Source organism: Haemaphysalis longicornis, unplaced genomic scaffold, assembly GCF_048455015.1.
Source record: "Haemaphysalis longicornis isolate Haplotype H1 unplaced genomic scaffold, Haemaphysalis longicornis Haplotype H1 scaffold_1, whole genome shotgun sequence".
Taxonomy (NCBI): Eukaryota; Metazoa; Arthropoda; class Arachnida; order Ixodida; family Ixodidae; genus Haemaphysalis; species Haemaphysalis longicornis.
In genome coordinates, this window is record NW_027526203.1 from 279,657,333 (window position 1) to 279,672,000 (window position 14,668).

Below are 14,668 nucleotides of genomic sequence, written 5' to 3' on the forward strand. Positions count from 1 at the left end.
TGTTGCTCAAAATATGTAGTTTAATTTAATAAAATACAAAAACGCCCGCATGTGTGTGAGGGTGATGTGCACTTTAAAAAAAGCCGGGTGATCTGAGTTAATGCGGAGCGATACACTACGGCACGCCAGTAGATGAGGTGTAGCTATGGTGCCGTTCAAACACTCTCGATACACGAGGAGACCCGTTGCATTTGGCCACTGTGTTGCCGTGATCAGGTGGCCTAGTTGCCTGGAGCCAAGTGTTACCTTTAATGTATACCTCAGCTCACGTGGGGGAATTCTTTTGGGGATTGCTTCAAGGTATTCCGCTGAAAATCCTTGCGGGACTATATTGACCGATGCTAACTTCAGAGAAACATTAGAGGCCTCCGGCGCGCCCGTTGTTAGGGCAAGCTGTTCAGTGGGCAAGTTCGCGCGGACACACTCATGGAAACAATAACCCCTCGTAAAGCTGTCACCGTAAAATATTTAGGACTGCCGTAGACAGGTCTAACGCTTGTAATCTTTGTAGGAACGACAGCCCGGGAACAGGCACGAAATCCCTCAATGCGGAGAAGCATAAACATTCGTAGCCAGGCGTGTTGGTTTTGATTATCCTCGTCACGACATGACCCCAAAGGCGCTGTGCAACTAAGTCCGAGGATGTGGATTCGGCCCCGGTAGCGGTGGCCGTTTTCTGATGGTGCCTAAAACAAAATTCCCATGTGTCGAGGTTTTGGAGCATGATCCAGTTCGTCATGTTGTCTAAAGTAATCTGTAGCCCGCCACTACGGCGGCCTCATAGTCCAGGTGCAGCTTTGATACGTAAAACCACAACTATTAAAAAAAATTAATTCGTCGCGGAACACAGTGATATTCACGTCGTCAGATTAGCTCACGTAATGGCCATAAACTAAGGGCCCTAAGAGCTTCTCTGGGCGGTCGCAAACAGATAATTAGCACATCTATAATAGCAGTCATCTCAACTCCGATTAAATCGTGCAAGTTAAAATGGCTGACACGGTGGTTTTTTTTTTTTTTTTTTTTTCTGATAAAAATAGGTTGGTACAGTTCTCATGACGAAATTTCAACGCCGTTAAGAGCCATTTCGAGTACCTACCGCAGGCATTTATTCCTCCCATACGCCAAAAAATTGAGAAGACAACAGCTCTATATACTGGCCATTTTCCCTGTATTGCAGAGTGTTTCATTTTGACCCGAGATTTAAAAAAAGATTACTGCTCCAGCCCTGCTGTTTTCTTCTCTCGGTGCCAACTCCGATTTTCTGTGCGATCATGTGGACCTCACGACTGTTTTCTGCCCCCCTACGCGTTCCATGAAACATAACATAGAGATGTTTCATGAAACATATCTAATAAACAAATTGAAAATGAAACTAAGCCCATAGAAATATTTTTTGGCGTACCGATAATGAGTGTAGCTACGTAAATGTACCGATTATACTTTTTTTTTTGTTTCTAGACGATAAAAAAAATTTGGTTTCGGGCAATCATCGGGATGCATGTGAAATGGGGGGCGGGGTCTGACCTAGCAGTTTGATTCCAGTTTTGTGAGTGATTTGTGTTGAGGAGCATAAATAACTTCCCCTTCTCCTCCTCCCCTCCACCTCCCTAGACTTAACTACCCACCCCTCCGCAACCTCCAGCCTTCTCTCCACCCTGTCCTGTTCCCTTCTGCTGAGGCTTCACACCGACAACAGCCGAGGCACGTGCGTTCTTTTTTTTTTTTTTTTGCGAAACAACCCAACCCAAAGGCCGCCAGTCTAGCCAGAACGACATGTAATTGAAATCCCTGCGAAAGAAGACATGTACTTCAAATTTTGCGTTATTGTCCCTACAAACGATAATGATTTCCTGATTCATGTGTTGCCTAATGCAGAAAGCTTTGACTCGAGGACTGCTTCCTCGGGAGCAGCCTTATTTCTTCAGGAAATTTGAGATCCCTGGATCTTTTTTTTTTTATTTCTTATGGTAATAAAGGCCGCTTCTCGTGTTGCCAAAGCCATCTTTCTAAAGCGCACGGATTTGAGGATGCATGCGGCACTCCGTGGGCTGCAATCACGCCTACTTCTGGCTTGTTTACGCTGTCGAACGGCTATGAGTTCGTTTTATAACAGCAAGCCGGGATTGGGGGATTTGGTCGCGAGTGTTGCCTTTTTGCATGCAGCGGTGGTGTAACTTCGCTATTGTGCCAAGATCGCACGCCGCACGACATGAAGCTATAGGTAATATAAATTCGTTCCCGCGTAATTTAATGTTGCACTTCTATCCAGCCAGTTTTCAACGGAGGCAGGTGTTGGGTTATATACCATGCATGATTTCCGCTGAAAATTTCCGTAAGTTCCATTACCAGCAGGCTGTTTTATTTAGGGCACTCCGTCTTGCATGGGCCATGCACGCAGCGTTGACTAAGTGATAAAACGGCTGCGCGGAGCTTCAGTGCTTCAGTTACGCTCCTTCGGTCACGCTTAGCTACGCGGGCCTACCTTCGTCCGAAGACTAATCATGCAAACGTACGCATGCTACAACCAGGATTCGGCCCTATCAAACCAGGGACCTCCTTCCATGCACGAAAATTTAAATGTGAAATCATTAAGCATGTCCAAAATCGGCACGTCCAAAATCTGGCGTCCGCTACACAAAGACGCACACGAAACGGCTGACGGCGCAAACAAGGGAAAAAAAAAAAAATTCCCCCGCATTTCCCCGAGGGGGAGAATGTGAAAGTGCGAATGCACGGTTGTCGGCCCGCTTGCGGCGCTTGCGCTCGGCCCCCGCAGCCCACCGCCTCGCCGCCTTCTCTTCCATCTCTTCCATCGGGTTTGTAGTATCACGTGTACACCACGCAGTTATCAAGCCGCTATAACGCCGCTGAGTCGCCAACGCACGCCGCTGACGACGTAGTTTGAATGCGTTAAAGATATAAGGCGCGTCACTAACGCTGATATCAGCGTCGCCTCCGTGGCTTGGTCGGCAGAGCGTCGCGCTGCGGCCGCAAAGTCCTCGGATCGAAACCTGGCGCCGGATGCTGTTTCTTTTTTAAATATAGAGGAGCACTGCGGACGCCAACGCCGCCGCCGCCGGCGGTGGATGGTTTGGGGTCGCTTATAAAGTGCATTCGCACTTAAAAACGGGTTAAATTTCAGAGTCGGTGTGGTCAGAACGAGGCCTCCAGAACACACGACGAGCACCCATCCACAACACCATCGCACTGCCGCTGGGGGACTGTCGCTGAGTGAAAGGAGACCTTTGGTAATGCGTCGTGGCCTTCAACTGAAATTCGGGTGTTAGAAGCATGTACTGAGTTATTTGTATACGTAATTTGATCATGATTAATACAGAAATACAAATTAGGTGAGTAGCAAAGTACGTTCCAACCACTACCGGCTTTATAGGTAGCTACCGGCCTATGCGCGCCGATTCTGCGTGCCAAATTTGTAACTTCTTGCTTGGTTTTTTTTAGTTCTTTGCGATGCTACTGCACCGGCTGGTGCTGCTTTTAATCCTCATTTCTCCGCTCTATACGTGTTTGCTCGGCCTGCCATCGCTGTTACTTTATCGTTTTCTCTGTCCGCTGTGCTCAGCGTTTGCCGATTCCCACTTGGGCATGTGCACACCTTCTGCGGGCTCGACGGTATGCTCCAATAAGTGTTTTTGACGCGAAATTATTACTTGGCTAGGCAGGCGAAATCACGCACACGGCCGGCGTCCACCGAACGCGCGCCTACTCGGACATCGTCCGCAAATAAGTGCCGACAGCTGCTAACCATTTGCTAATGCCTTTGATGGCGTTCCACGTCTGAAACAATAAACTCCCTTAAAATATTCAGCGCGTTTCAAGAGAAAAAAAAAATCAACAGACAAAATTAACAAAAAGAAGCACTTTTTGCGCACTGTTTCATATTTTGCAACAAAAGAAAAACACGGGGAAGAAACACTCAGCGCGCGGTCGATTCCGATTTGCTTACGACGCCTAGCCCGAGTATACAACAAGGAAAAAAAAACTGTGCGTCAGAAATTTTCCGCGCAATCTTGGTAGACCTTCAGCTTATGTGCAGGCAGTGTAGCAGTAGCATGAATAGTGATTTTTTGAAAAAGTGGCTGCAGTAAGTCTGATACCGAGGTTGTATACGTTATAGCCGACTTAAGCAGGAGCACGGCCACTGGGACTTAAGCAGGAGCACGGCCACTGGATGACAGTGCGAGTGCGCCCTTCATCGAGCGAGCGTGTCAGGAGGCTCGGCGACAAACCTGGCCAAAAGTAAAGGTTACGATCGCTTCGGTACTACGGCGGTGGCTCAAGAAGATATCCCGAAGATAACTATGATTAGAGTCCTTCAATTTCTGATTGATTGTAAGGTTTAACGCACCGACGCAACGCAGGCGATGAGGCGCGCCGTAGTGGAGGGCTCCGGATGAATCTTTAACGTGCGCCGAAATCTCGTTTTTGCTTTTCGCCTCCATCAGAAAAGCGGCCGCCGCAGCCGGGAATCGAACGCGCGACCTCGTGCTCAGCAGCGCAACGCCTTAGCCACTGAGCCACCGCGGCGGGTCTGCGATGATTCTGACCGCAAGTATTTAGCGGGGACGGCTGCCGTACCCAAGTTTGCCACTTGTTAGGCGCTCCGTTATGGTGAAAGCGCCGCAGCCGCTGAAAAGGCGGCCGTCGAGTAGCGCTCCCTTCGCTGGAGAAACATTGCTTTCCGGCAAGAATAAAGCGATTCCACGCACGGATGGGCACTGCGGGAGCGTTTATCGTCAAAAAAAAAAAAGTTCATCGACAGAAAATCGACAGAGTTTCCGCATGCCTAAATAAACAAAAATGCTCCAAAATAAAAAATGCCAGTCGCGCAGGCGGAAATGATAGCAGTGCATACTTTACTTGTGTACGTTGACGTTTGCAAAGCAAAGAAACGGTTCTATTGACTTAACCATTAATTCTCGTTGCCGGCTGGTACTATAGGTATACTATTTCGTACTATAATATCTTTGCAATCGGCATTGATTGGTACGACCGCTACTTTTTATGCGAGTAGTCGCCGGCCGCACTGCGAGCGGAGCGAAGCTGCGAGTTTGGGGATTAAAATTAGCACCATGCGACGGAGCGCGCAGTCCCTACACGGCAGTCTTCTGGCACGCCGGCTCCATTATCTCCGGCGGCGATGGGCAGGTCGCTATCTATAAAGCCGGTCGTGGTTCCAACTAAAGGTCCTCTTCGCTTGGCGAGGCAAGCGCAGGTATACGCCAAGTGGAGTAACCGAGACAAGCAAGACTCAAAAGGAAAAAAAAAAGTTTATGATATAGTATTGATAGGACCCGTTCCGGAATTGGACATTCGTGATCCCTACATCATAAGGGGTCTCAGGGGGTCAGGAGCCATCGTAATTTCTCGTATGCTTTCCTTAGTTTCTAGTTCTTTGTTTTCAGTCTCCCTCCTCATCCATGGTCTCAGCGCTATTAGTATGTCGCACGGAGTTCAAGTGCACTGAGCGCACACGCCGCGTGAAAACCGTGTTGGCGAGAACATTGGTGGGCGAATACGCATGCAGAAAAATAAAGAGAAACAAACCCGAGCGTCTAAATATCAGCGGTCTCATTCGCAATTGTTTTCGTTCCCGCTCGCTGACAGCAGCGAACGCGTGCGCGTGCGTGGGAGGCAGGAGTGAAGGGTTCGACGACCAGAGAAGCGTTCGACGATAGCGCTGCTGAAGCAGCACCCGGAGAGGATGGAAATGGTTCGTAGCCGCGAGCAACCCGGGGAAAAACATGCGCAACGAAACAAGAGCGCCCATCGCTCCCCCTTCCGAAAATTGCGCAGCGCTAATCCTCGCCCATGCAATTTGCGCCTCGGCGTCGCGCGCCCGCATAATGAGCAACCTTTTGTTATACTGGCGCCCCCGTACCACGGCGCCTTGCCGCGTTGAAAGTTCCGTCCGGGACGGCGCTCAAACAAGTCGGAAATGCGTCCGCCGCGATCCCAAAACAATCGCTCGGTAAAGGCAAAGACTGGCCAAAGGAGAGCAACACCGCCTCGATTAACAGGCCTACCGCCCTGCATGATAACTGTCACGCTAGAAGCAAGATCGCGTACATCCCGATGGTCGTCTTCTTTCATAACAACTGCTGTCTTACACCACGTCAACCGGGAGCGCGCATTCTACGTGCCAGCGTGGCCGTGGTCATGCTTGGTCCGTTTTAATAGGCGGTGCGCAACCGAAGCACGTTTCACGCTCGGAAAGAAAAAGCGGACGGCGCCGGCGGGCGGCTGTTGCGTCTTAAGCCACAATGTGTTTCAAACTTTTTTAAGGGGGTGAGAAAATATTCGTCTCAGATAAGCGGGGGTTTTAGAATAATTTTCGAGGCGGTGAAATGTCGCGGCTGTTGCTGATTACGTGACAGGACCAGAAAAGTAAACTTGGCAGAAAGCATGGCTAGCTTAAAAGAACCGGCTTTCGACACGATACGCAGTGAAGCGAGAAAATAGATTTTATTTTTGCGTACTTTGGAGTCAACTAAAGCAAAGAAAATGCCTTGTTATTGGGAGGAAATTATTGTGACTTGTTATGGGTAACCCTCACACTCGCCGAATTCTCTTCCACAAATTGGTTCGCACGTAAGAGCAAATCTGAATAGCGTTTTGCCGCAGTGGTAACGATCATTCAAGAGAATGCAGAAAACAAATGGGGTTCTTTGCATTTTTTTTCGTAAATTCCTGGCACCTTGGTATTGCTAACTTCCAGTGGTTTGGAAGAAAAGTCGTTGCTTATCATGTCGCGACGATTGATGGGTTATGGCGTGCTTCGTCCAGGAGTGGTCCCAATCAGCTTGGGCCTCATGGGCTCCTTAACGTGTGTCGGGCTTTTTTTTTTCTGTATCCTTAAGAACTATAGCCACTGTGTCTGATTACCAATGTTAATGATCTCGCACGTAAAATAGCGAAAAAGAACCAAAGGGTGTCCGGCTTGCCACATTAACGTAGGTTGTGGAACTTACGTTCGCCAGAAACACCCTGCCAACCCAGTACGTATGTGTTGGTAATCTATTTTCTACTAAAATGAAAATAACCAGTGGCGTTCCGCAGACTCCATTCTGGGACCGCTCCTGTTTCTTATATATATAAACGACATAACCGCTATACCTGGCTCAACCGACATGATCATGTACGCTGACGACACAAATATATGTTTTTTTCAGGGACAACAAAAAAGTGTCTAGAACAAGCTGCAAATTCCTACCTCATAAAGCTTTCTAACTGGCTCCATAACAATCAATTAAGTCTAAATACAAGTAAATCAAAGTATATTATATTCAAACCAATAAATAAAAGAGATCCCTACAACATCAGTATAACCTACAATGGTATCACACTAGACCGAGTGGTTGAACAGAAATTCTTAGCGGTCTGGTTTGCGGAAGACCTTACATGGACTGCGCACGTCAGTAGCCTTAGATCCGATTTATCACGTGTTACCGGGCAAATTTATCAAATACACACACTGATACCCAACTGGCTGAAACAGACATTATATTATTCCCTTTTCTATTCTAGGCTAAGCTACGGAATCCTGGTATGGGGCACCACAGCCGCGTATAACTACAATAAGTTAATTATTCTGCAAAAGAAAACTCTGCGAATGTGCGAAAATTTCAAAGGGGATAGGCGCGATCTAAGAACACGACCACTCTTCATTAAATACAACATGCTGAAAGCCGACCAAGTTTATTATTTTAAGCTTCTGCAGTGGATTTACTGGAGCGGGATATATAAATTATCATCTGAAAGTTCAGGCGAATATAATATCCGGAATCCAAAACGAAGGCCATTGCCTATAAGGACGAATTACGGCCAGCAGACTATTGATTTTCAGTCAACGAAAGTGCTCAATATGCAAGAACTGAGCATGAATTTTCACGACGTCCCATCCACTTTTAAAAAGAAGTGCAGGATGCTTTAAGTAAACAAAAATGTTTCTGTGATAACTCCGTAACCTGTTTCTCTATGCAATGTACTTGGGGTGTTTATGGTCTAGAAAAAGGGGATCAAAACAACTTTGAAATAATTTGATATCTGCCAAAATCCATCGCCCTGAATGAACCTCAGTACAAATTTTATCTTTTTGGTTGTGTGTGTTTATCAATACGGTTTACATTTTTGTATTTGCTTTTGTGTTTGTTACTTGTTTCTGCATGAAAATTTCTGCGTGAAGGTAAGGCTGGTAATGTATAAACTGATAAATGCTCATGTTCATGTTTTTTTTTTTTTCATTTGCAGAAATATTCTGTTACTTTGTTGAAACTGATAAGTGCACTGTTTCAATGTTTTCCTTTCTGCATTATGCACCGAGTGACTCTGATAGAAACTGTTTAATGTATTAATTAATGTATTGATGTGAATTGATGTATTAACGTGGAAAGGCGGCCGGGACCCCGTCAGGCGGTTTTCGCCTTTAGCCCTGGTCTCCTGTTAGACATGTACACTATTGAAGAAATAAATAAAGAAAAAAAATGCAAAAAATGCGAACATACCACAACTGTCCCCTCGTCATTTCGGCATTTTTTCGTCCACGCTGTCCACACTCCGCCTCGATATTTCAAAATGTAAAAACGAACATAAAAAATTAGATGAGAAAAGGAAAATGGAATGATGTTTGCTCGCAGGCTATCTTTCCTCTGAGGTCTTTTTTTTTTTTTCCGCCGGTGGCGTATACCCCCCCCCCCCCCCCCCCCCGGAAGATATTTCTGGCTAGGCTACTGGACTTTATCAAAAACTACCTTCAGTAGTTTGAGGTCTCATGAATGAAAAAAAAAACGGGTACAAGCAAACCAAAGTGAATAAACCAGGAAGAATTTAAGAAAAATGAGAGCTAGCTCTCGTTTTGCAAAAATGTCTAAGGAAGATATAATACGATAGCTGTCGATACCAATATTCATACCCTCGCAAGCTCGCTCACACACGAGGATATAGGGCCACCCCCTCTTCCCCACCCTACACCTTACTTCCGCTAATACTGTTTGAGAAGAACTATTTATCCGCCGCTCCCCTAAAGCCCACGCCTGCTCATAGATTTTATGAATTTTACAGCGAACAGCTGCTAAGATGGTAAAGAGGGGAGTTCCTCCGGCAACACCATGTTCGCTCGGCCGTGAGCATTATTCGACTCTTATAGGATACACCTTCGTTGAGGAATATTACGTATTCCTGGATCCTAGCGAAAATTGGCCTGCTGGTATGCCCAATCCCCAACTAGTCGACGTTGCTGGGTCGTCCTCTGTGCTTATAATGTGCTACAAGCCACCCGTTTCCCATATTTGCCCCGACACACATGCACGAGATGCCGCGCGTACTCACGCTCGCACTTGAGGTCCGGACCAAACCACTGGGCGGAGCCATTGTAGAATATGCACTTGGCCACGTCGAAGCCCCTGGCGTCGTAGCCCGGAAAGCAGGTGTAACGCACCGTGGAGTTGATCACGAAGTCGCGGGCGCCGTCGCTTGCGTTGGTGCGTGAGTGCGGCACTCCCGGCGGGCTGCTGCACGAAGCTGCGCAAAGGGCAGATGAAGGCGTGTTGAGGGAGGAAACTGTAAGACAGAGCCGGTGTACGTGAGGGAGACCTCACTGACGCTGTTCGTACTAACCCATGGGAGGTGGCGGAAACTAGCAAAGATGAGAAAAATCCGCAAAATAGTAACTTTGCACAGGAGTGCGATGCCCGTACAGAATTTTTAAGGCACCCGTTTAGCATCAACGGACGCTGAAGTAAACAGGATGGCAATGTTGATCATGCCTATGGCGGAAGGTCAGGCCCGCTACCCTGCATGTTACCGCCATCGCTGCTAGTATGGGAATCGTGGAGGGGCAGGTGTCGCCTAGAAATATTGACGCACCGCCATACACTGCACAATTCATGATGCTTACATCCTACCCATTCGATGTGTTATGTTGTTATTACTCGTCTACCACCACTACGCCGACGCTATATAGAAAACCCCACATACTCACCCTGATGTAGTAACTTCGTAGACCAGCATAGAAAAGTTCAAAAATTCGAGGCACATTCGCACGTGGGTCGTGCAACATGATCGACAACCGAAACTGAAGGTGATGTAATGATTGTGAGAAGTGATAATTGAGATCAGGGTAAGTTATCGATATGAAGCTTTATAGAACTTTGGTATTCCCTCACCTGTAGTTTTCGGGTGGCATGTTTAGTTCACGTGCGCTGAAGTAGCACAACACACATCTTTCTTAGGCGAAGCATGATATTGCTCGGTGTATGTTTTGTTTTTACGCCCTTGATGCACGCTGTGAGAGGATCACAGCTGCAACAGACTGGTACCACCATGCATGGCAAGAGGCGTCGCTTCTATATGTTTGGTTTACTGCTGCTTAAATTCACTGCACTGCACTTACTTCATGGCGGGGACGACATCAGACATGAAAAGGGCACCATAATCGGAAGTAACATCACCTTGGGTCCCGGCACTACTGATGATGCAGCGTTACCTGGCAGTATCCTGCGGGGGTCTTTTTACCATTGTAGGTGGTGGCCCGCGCGTATAAGTAAAGGCCTTTGAGGCCACATGATTTCGCAATTTAATGCGCTTTCGCATGCGGATTAATTGCCATAAAGAGTCCTCCTTATTTGTGTGGGTCATGTTTCCCCTTCCACGTGGGCGGAATACCGAGGAACCACTTGCACGAATGGGTTTCAAGAAACGTCGCGCGGCTGTGCTCAGCAGTCCGTGAGCATCGGCACACGAATGAATTCAATTTCGGGTCTTGAAAACTAAATCCTTGTTTGCTGTTGTTAAGCCTCTGGGTGACCAGCTTTGCTTGAAAATATTCGTGCGAGGGTCCCTTTCAGGGTCCCTACCTACTCCTCTCGAGGCTTTGTTTGAAAACCGCACCCTTGACCGCGCGCGATTGGCCGGCAACGCACAACACTGTCTAGAAAACGAAAAGGCCCGAGGAAAAGGCTCGGGGGGATGCGGCACCATCAAGGACCCCTGGCGGAGCATACCATTCATGCACTAGAAGAAGGCCTGTGAGTGACTAGCTATATGTAGTTACCACTCTCCCCGCAAATCACTCTCCTCGGATACAAATTGAATACATGTTAAAACATGAACATTACTTTGACTCGCACCATAGCAGGAAGATACATGTAAACCTCCAAGGCGCAGCTCAAACGCACCTTCAGAGTTTCCCAAAATTGCGTCAGGGATCAACGCTATCAGTGACCAATGCGTTGCGACACCGGTGAAGGGAAAGTTGGTTCGTGGTTAGTGAGCTTTGCATACCTATATATGAAGGAATGAATGCAGAAGGCGGCTAAGTAGGGGGGACCCGCCTGCCTATCTTCCTCATGCGCTGGAGCGCGATGTAAAAATGGAATCGAGGTAAAAGGAATAAGAATAACGAAATGAAAGGCAAGAATGAGGAAAGAGTATAAAAAGAACGCTCGAGACAAGAGTTGAAATAACAAATACAAAAGCAATGTAATCCCCACAAAAAGGGACACCAGAGTCATTTGCCCAGGCCAGCCATCTTTAGTAAGCAGAGGATCACTTTCGTTGCCTTTCGGAAGGGTGTCGGCTGAAGAGAATGACCTAGATACTCTGTTCTGCGAAGGGGAGATAGCTCAACGCAGTGTGCACTCGTCGGTTGTAAAACGGCTGCATTGGCATAAAATGTGATCAAAAGAGGTTATTTCCACATCGCAGACGGTGCAGTCTGCCTCCTCAGCCATTCGCAGTGGGTAACAAATGGTTCTTGGTAAACTCAAATCCTAGCCACAGACGTCACAGCGTCTGCAAGGGAGACCAAACAAAAGGAGAATATGCATTCGAGAGTCCATAAAAGTTACCAGGAATTTGAAACGCTCGGAGTTGTTCAATAGTCCAATGCCACTTTCGGTCCTAGTGGGCGCAGGGGCCCTGAATTAAACCTCCACTGTTGGAACCGGTACATGATGACCAAGTCTGCAATGTCGTGGGGAGAGCGAGACACGCGCAGTAATTACCGACGATGCCGCAGTATAGGCGACCGAGTCATTGAAATCCTCGCATCATGACTCCAATCGGCAGCCTGGTCGCTATTAAGTTCAACCATGAGTTGTTTATCAGCACAGCTGTCGTAGTCTATAAGCGGGCAGCCCGGGTAACGACTTAGTGCACAGAATTTCGTGTTAGTCTTCGCCCCTTCATTCATGGCATTATATGTCTGTACCCAGTCGTTGTGAGTGAGGAGGTCGCAGTTCCTCTCAGCAATATTTTCACCACTGCGATGAACGGTCAGATGGTGCGGGCCAACGGAGCTGAATTCTCTTGAAGTATCACTGCATCAGCCCTATTCAGAAAAAAACAGAGAGAGCAAAGTTTAACGAACATTAAAACCCGCGTCCGTGTCTTCGGCTATGCCATGTTGTTCAGTGGGCCCTGCTGAGGGCTGTCCTGCCTCCTCCGAGAAAAGGTTTCTTAGCTAGGTCGGTCATAACGAGGTACGGTTGCAAGCACTGGTTAGTCCACCAGGAGGTCGCCAGCCTCGATCTTCCTGCGGATCTTGAAGGCGGGAGTGCAGAGGTCCCGCTAGCGATAACGGCAGAAAGGAAGGGAAGCGATAACAGGCGATAACGGCGGAAAGGAAGGAACAGAGAGTACCTGACTTGCGGCAATAAGCGCGCGCAAAAACGCGCGTTGCAAAACGCCATCTCGCGACAAGATTCCTATGCCGCGCAAGGATGGGTCTGGGACCCATTTTTCGCGGTCCGCCGCTTCAACCAGAGTGCCCAACCAGAGTGCCCAAGTCACGTGAGCTGGTAGGTGACCCGGGCATCAGCCAAGGATCAGTTCAGTACGAGACGGTTGTGGTCACATCAGACGAGTACGAAGAGTGACTGAAAAACAAATTGACTCCAATCCACGCTGTGAAGGTGGTTGGAAAGCAAAGCTGTGAACGACCCCCATAACAATTCCACATGCGACGTCACTTGAATTCACACACGTGGCTCTAGAAAGAGTGAAGCCAGAGATTCCGCCAACCGTTACCTGGGGTTCGCGGGGGCGCGGTCACGAACGCAGCAGCATCGGCCACGGCCGGGCTCGAGCGGCGGACGCCGCCGCTCTATCCCGGCCGTGCTTCGGAAGAAAGAAACAATGAGGAGCGTGTTTCGAAGGGTGCGACAGCGGAACCTAGCCATCCTGATGTGCTAGCTCGGGGCTACACCACCGCCCAACGCAAGCGCAGACACCAAAACAATACAGCATGTGAGCTTAGTTAGTGATTACCATTTATACAGATTTAAACTAAATAGTTTCACAAGTTTGAGAGTTGCGAGAAAGCTGACGGAAATTTTATAATCGTTACTTATCAGAACCAGTTGCTCCACTCGTCTTTTGTAATACCTGTTAAAACACAACTGAATTGGTATTCAGTAATTTAGAAAACGCAGTCCCATTCGTGACAAGCAGTGCGCAAAATGTGGCGCTTCTCTAGCGGCCGTGGTCTCTACATTTTGTTTTCCCGCCCTGCAAATCAATCCTTACCGTATCTTTACAGTACAACCACTTAATTCTGACGGGTCCGGGTTACCCAGGAGGTGCTGTCGAACAAGTTAATCAAGCCGTGCGAAGTAAGCGCGCAATGTACGCGAAGCTGCGCAAACAGGCCCAACACCGTCACTAAAGTAGACGACAAAGCCGACGGAAGGGTCGCGCGGATGCGCTCGCCGGGGTGAGCACGAGGAACGCTGGGTCCTGAAACGCCCTATCGCCACGCCATCTACACTGTGCTCCGTGAGTGAAAAGCGCCCTTCACCTCCCCAGCCGCGTTGGGAGTTTCTTGTCCCGCACGCCACAAAACAACCGTTGGCTGTTGGAGGTAAAAAGCTTTGCTTTAAAACGCGGGAATCCTCCCGTTCTCCCCGTCGGAGAGGAAGAGGACCGGTTTCCTCCACCGCCGCCAACGTTTTTAGATTAGCTATATATAAAAACGTTGACCGCCGGCCGCCGCCGCTTTTGCGCGCGCGAGCTCGGTGTGGCCTTCAAAAAGAGGCGGCATTTCTGAGTGCGCGCGCTAGCGCGCGCTTATTGCCGCAAGTAAGGACGTACCATATGAGGAGACGGGGGATGGTAGGAACCGAGAGGCAAAGAAGTAAACATGGAAGAGGGGTCGGGCCCTGGGGCAAGCGAAAATGTGATGCCGCACCGTGTACGGCGCGGTTGAATGAGTTTGGGCCTGACGTGATTTTGACAAATGTGTCCTAAGCTGATGCATATATATATATATATATATATATATATATAGTCGTGAAGTGGAGTCCTTAGTTGCTGCAGGAATACGCACAAAGTAGAAGTACGCTCTTCGGAGACTTTATTATAGATAAAGTCTCCGAAGAGCGTACTTCTACTTTGTGTGTGTATATATATATATATATATATATATATATATATATATATATATATATATATATATATATATATATAGAGAGAGAGAGAGAGAGAGAGAGGAATATATCCACATTCGCTCATTTCTGGTACTTAAATACAACATATTCTTTCGTTTCACTTTTAAGAAAGCTAGTCAGAACTATTTTCAAGGCACAGCTAGCTGCCTAAATGTAGCTAGCTCTCAATCAAAGAGAGCAACTCGTCGAGTAATTTAGGGACC

At 47.9% G+C, this 14,668-nt stretch overlaps 1 protein-coding gene across 3 annotated transcripts in view; it reads right to left on the minus strand.

Annotated features, from left to right (window-relative positions):
- Window positions 1-14,668, minus strand: part of LOC144146717 (sushi, von Willebrand factor type A, EGF and pentraxin domain-containing protein 1-like) — a 759,548-nt gene that overhangs the window by 222,196 nt on the left and 522,684 nt on the right. For all 3 annotated transcript variants that reach the window (XM_077678646.1, XM_077678652.1, XM_077678657.1), the window contains exon 6: window positions 9,349-9,540. In XM_077678646.1, coding sequence (XP_077534772.1) covers window positions 9,349-9,540 — 192 coding nt within the window. The remainder of the gene's footprint in view (window positions 1-9,348; window positions 9,541-14,668) is intronic.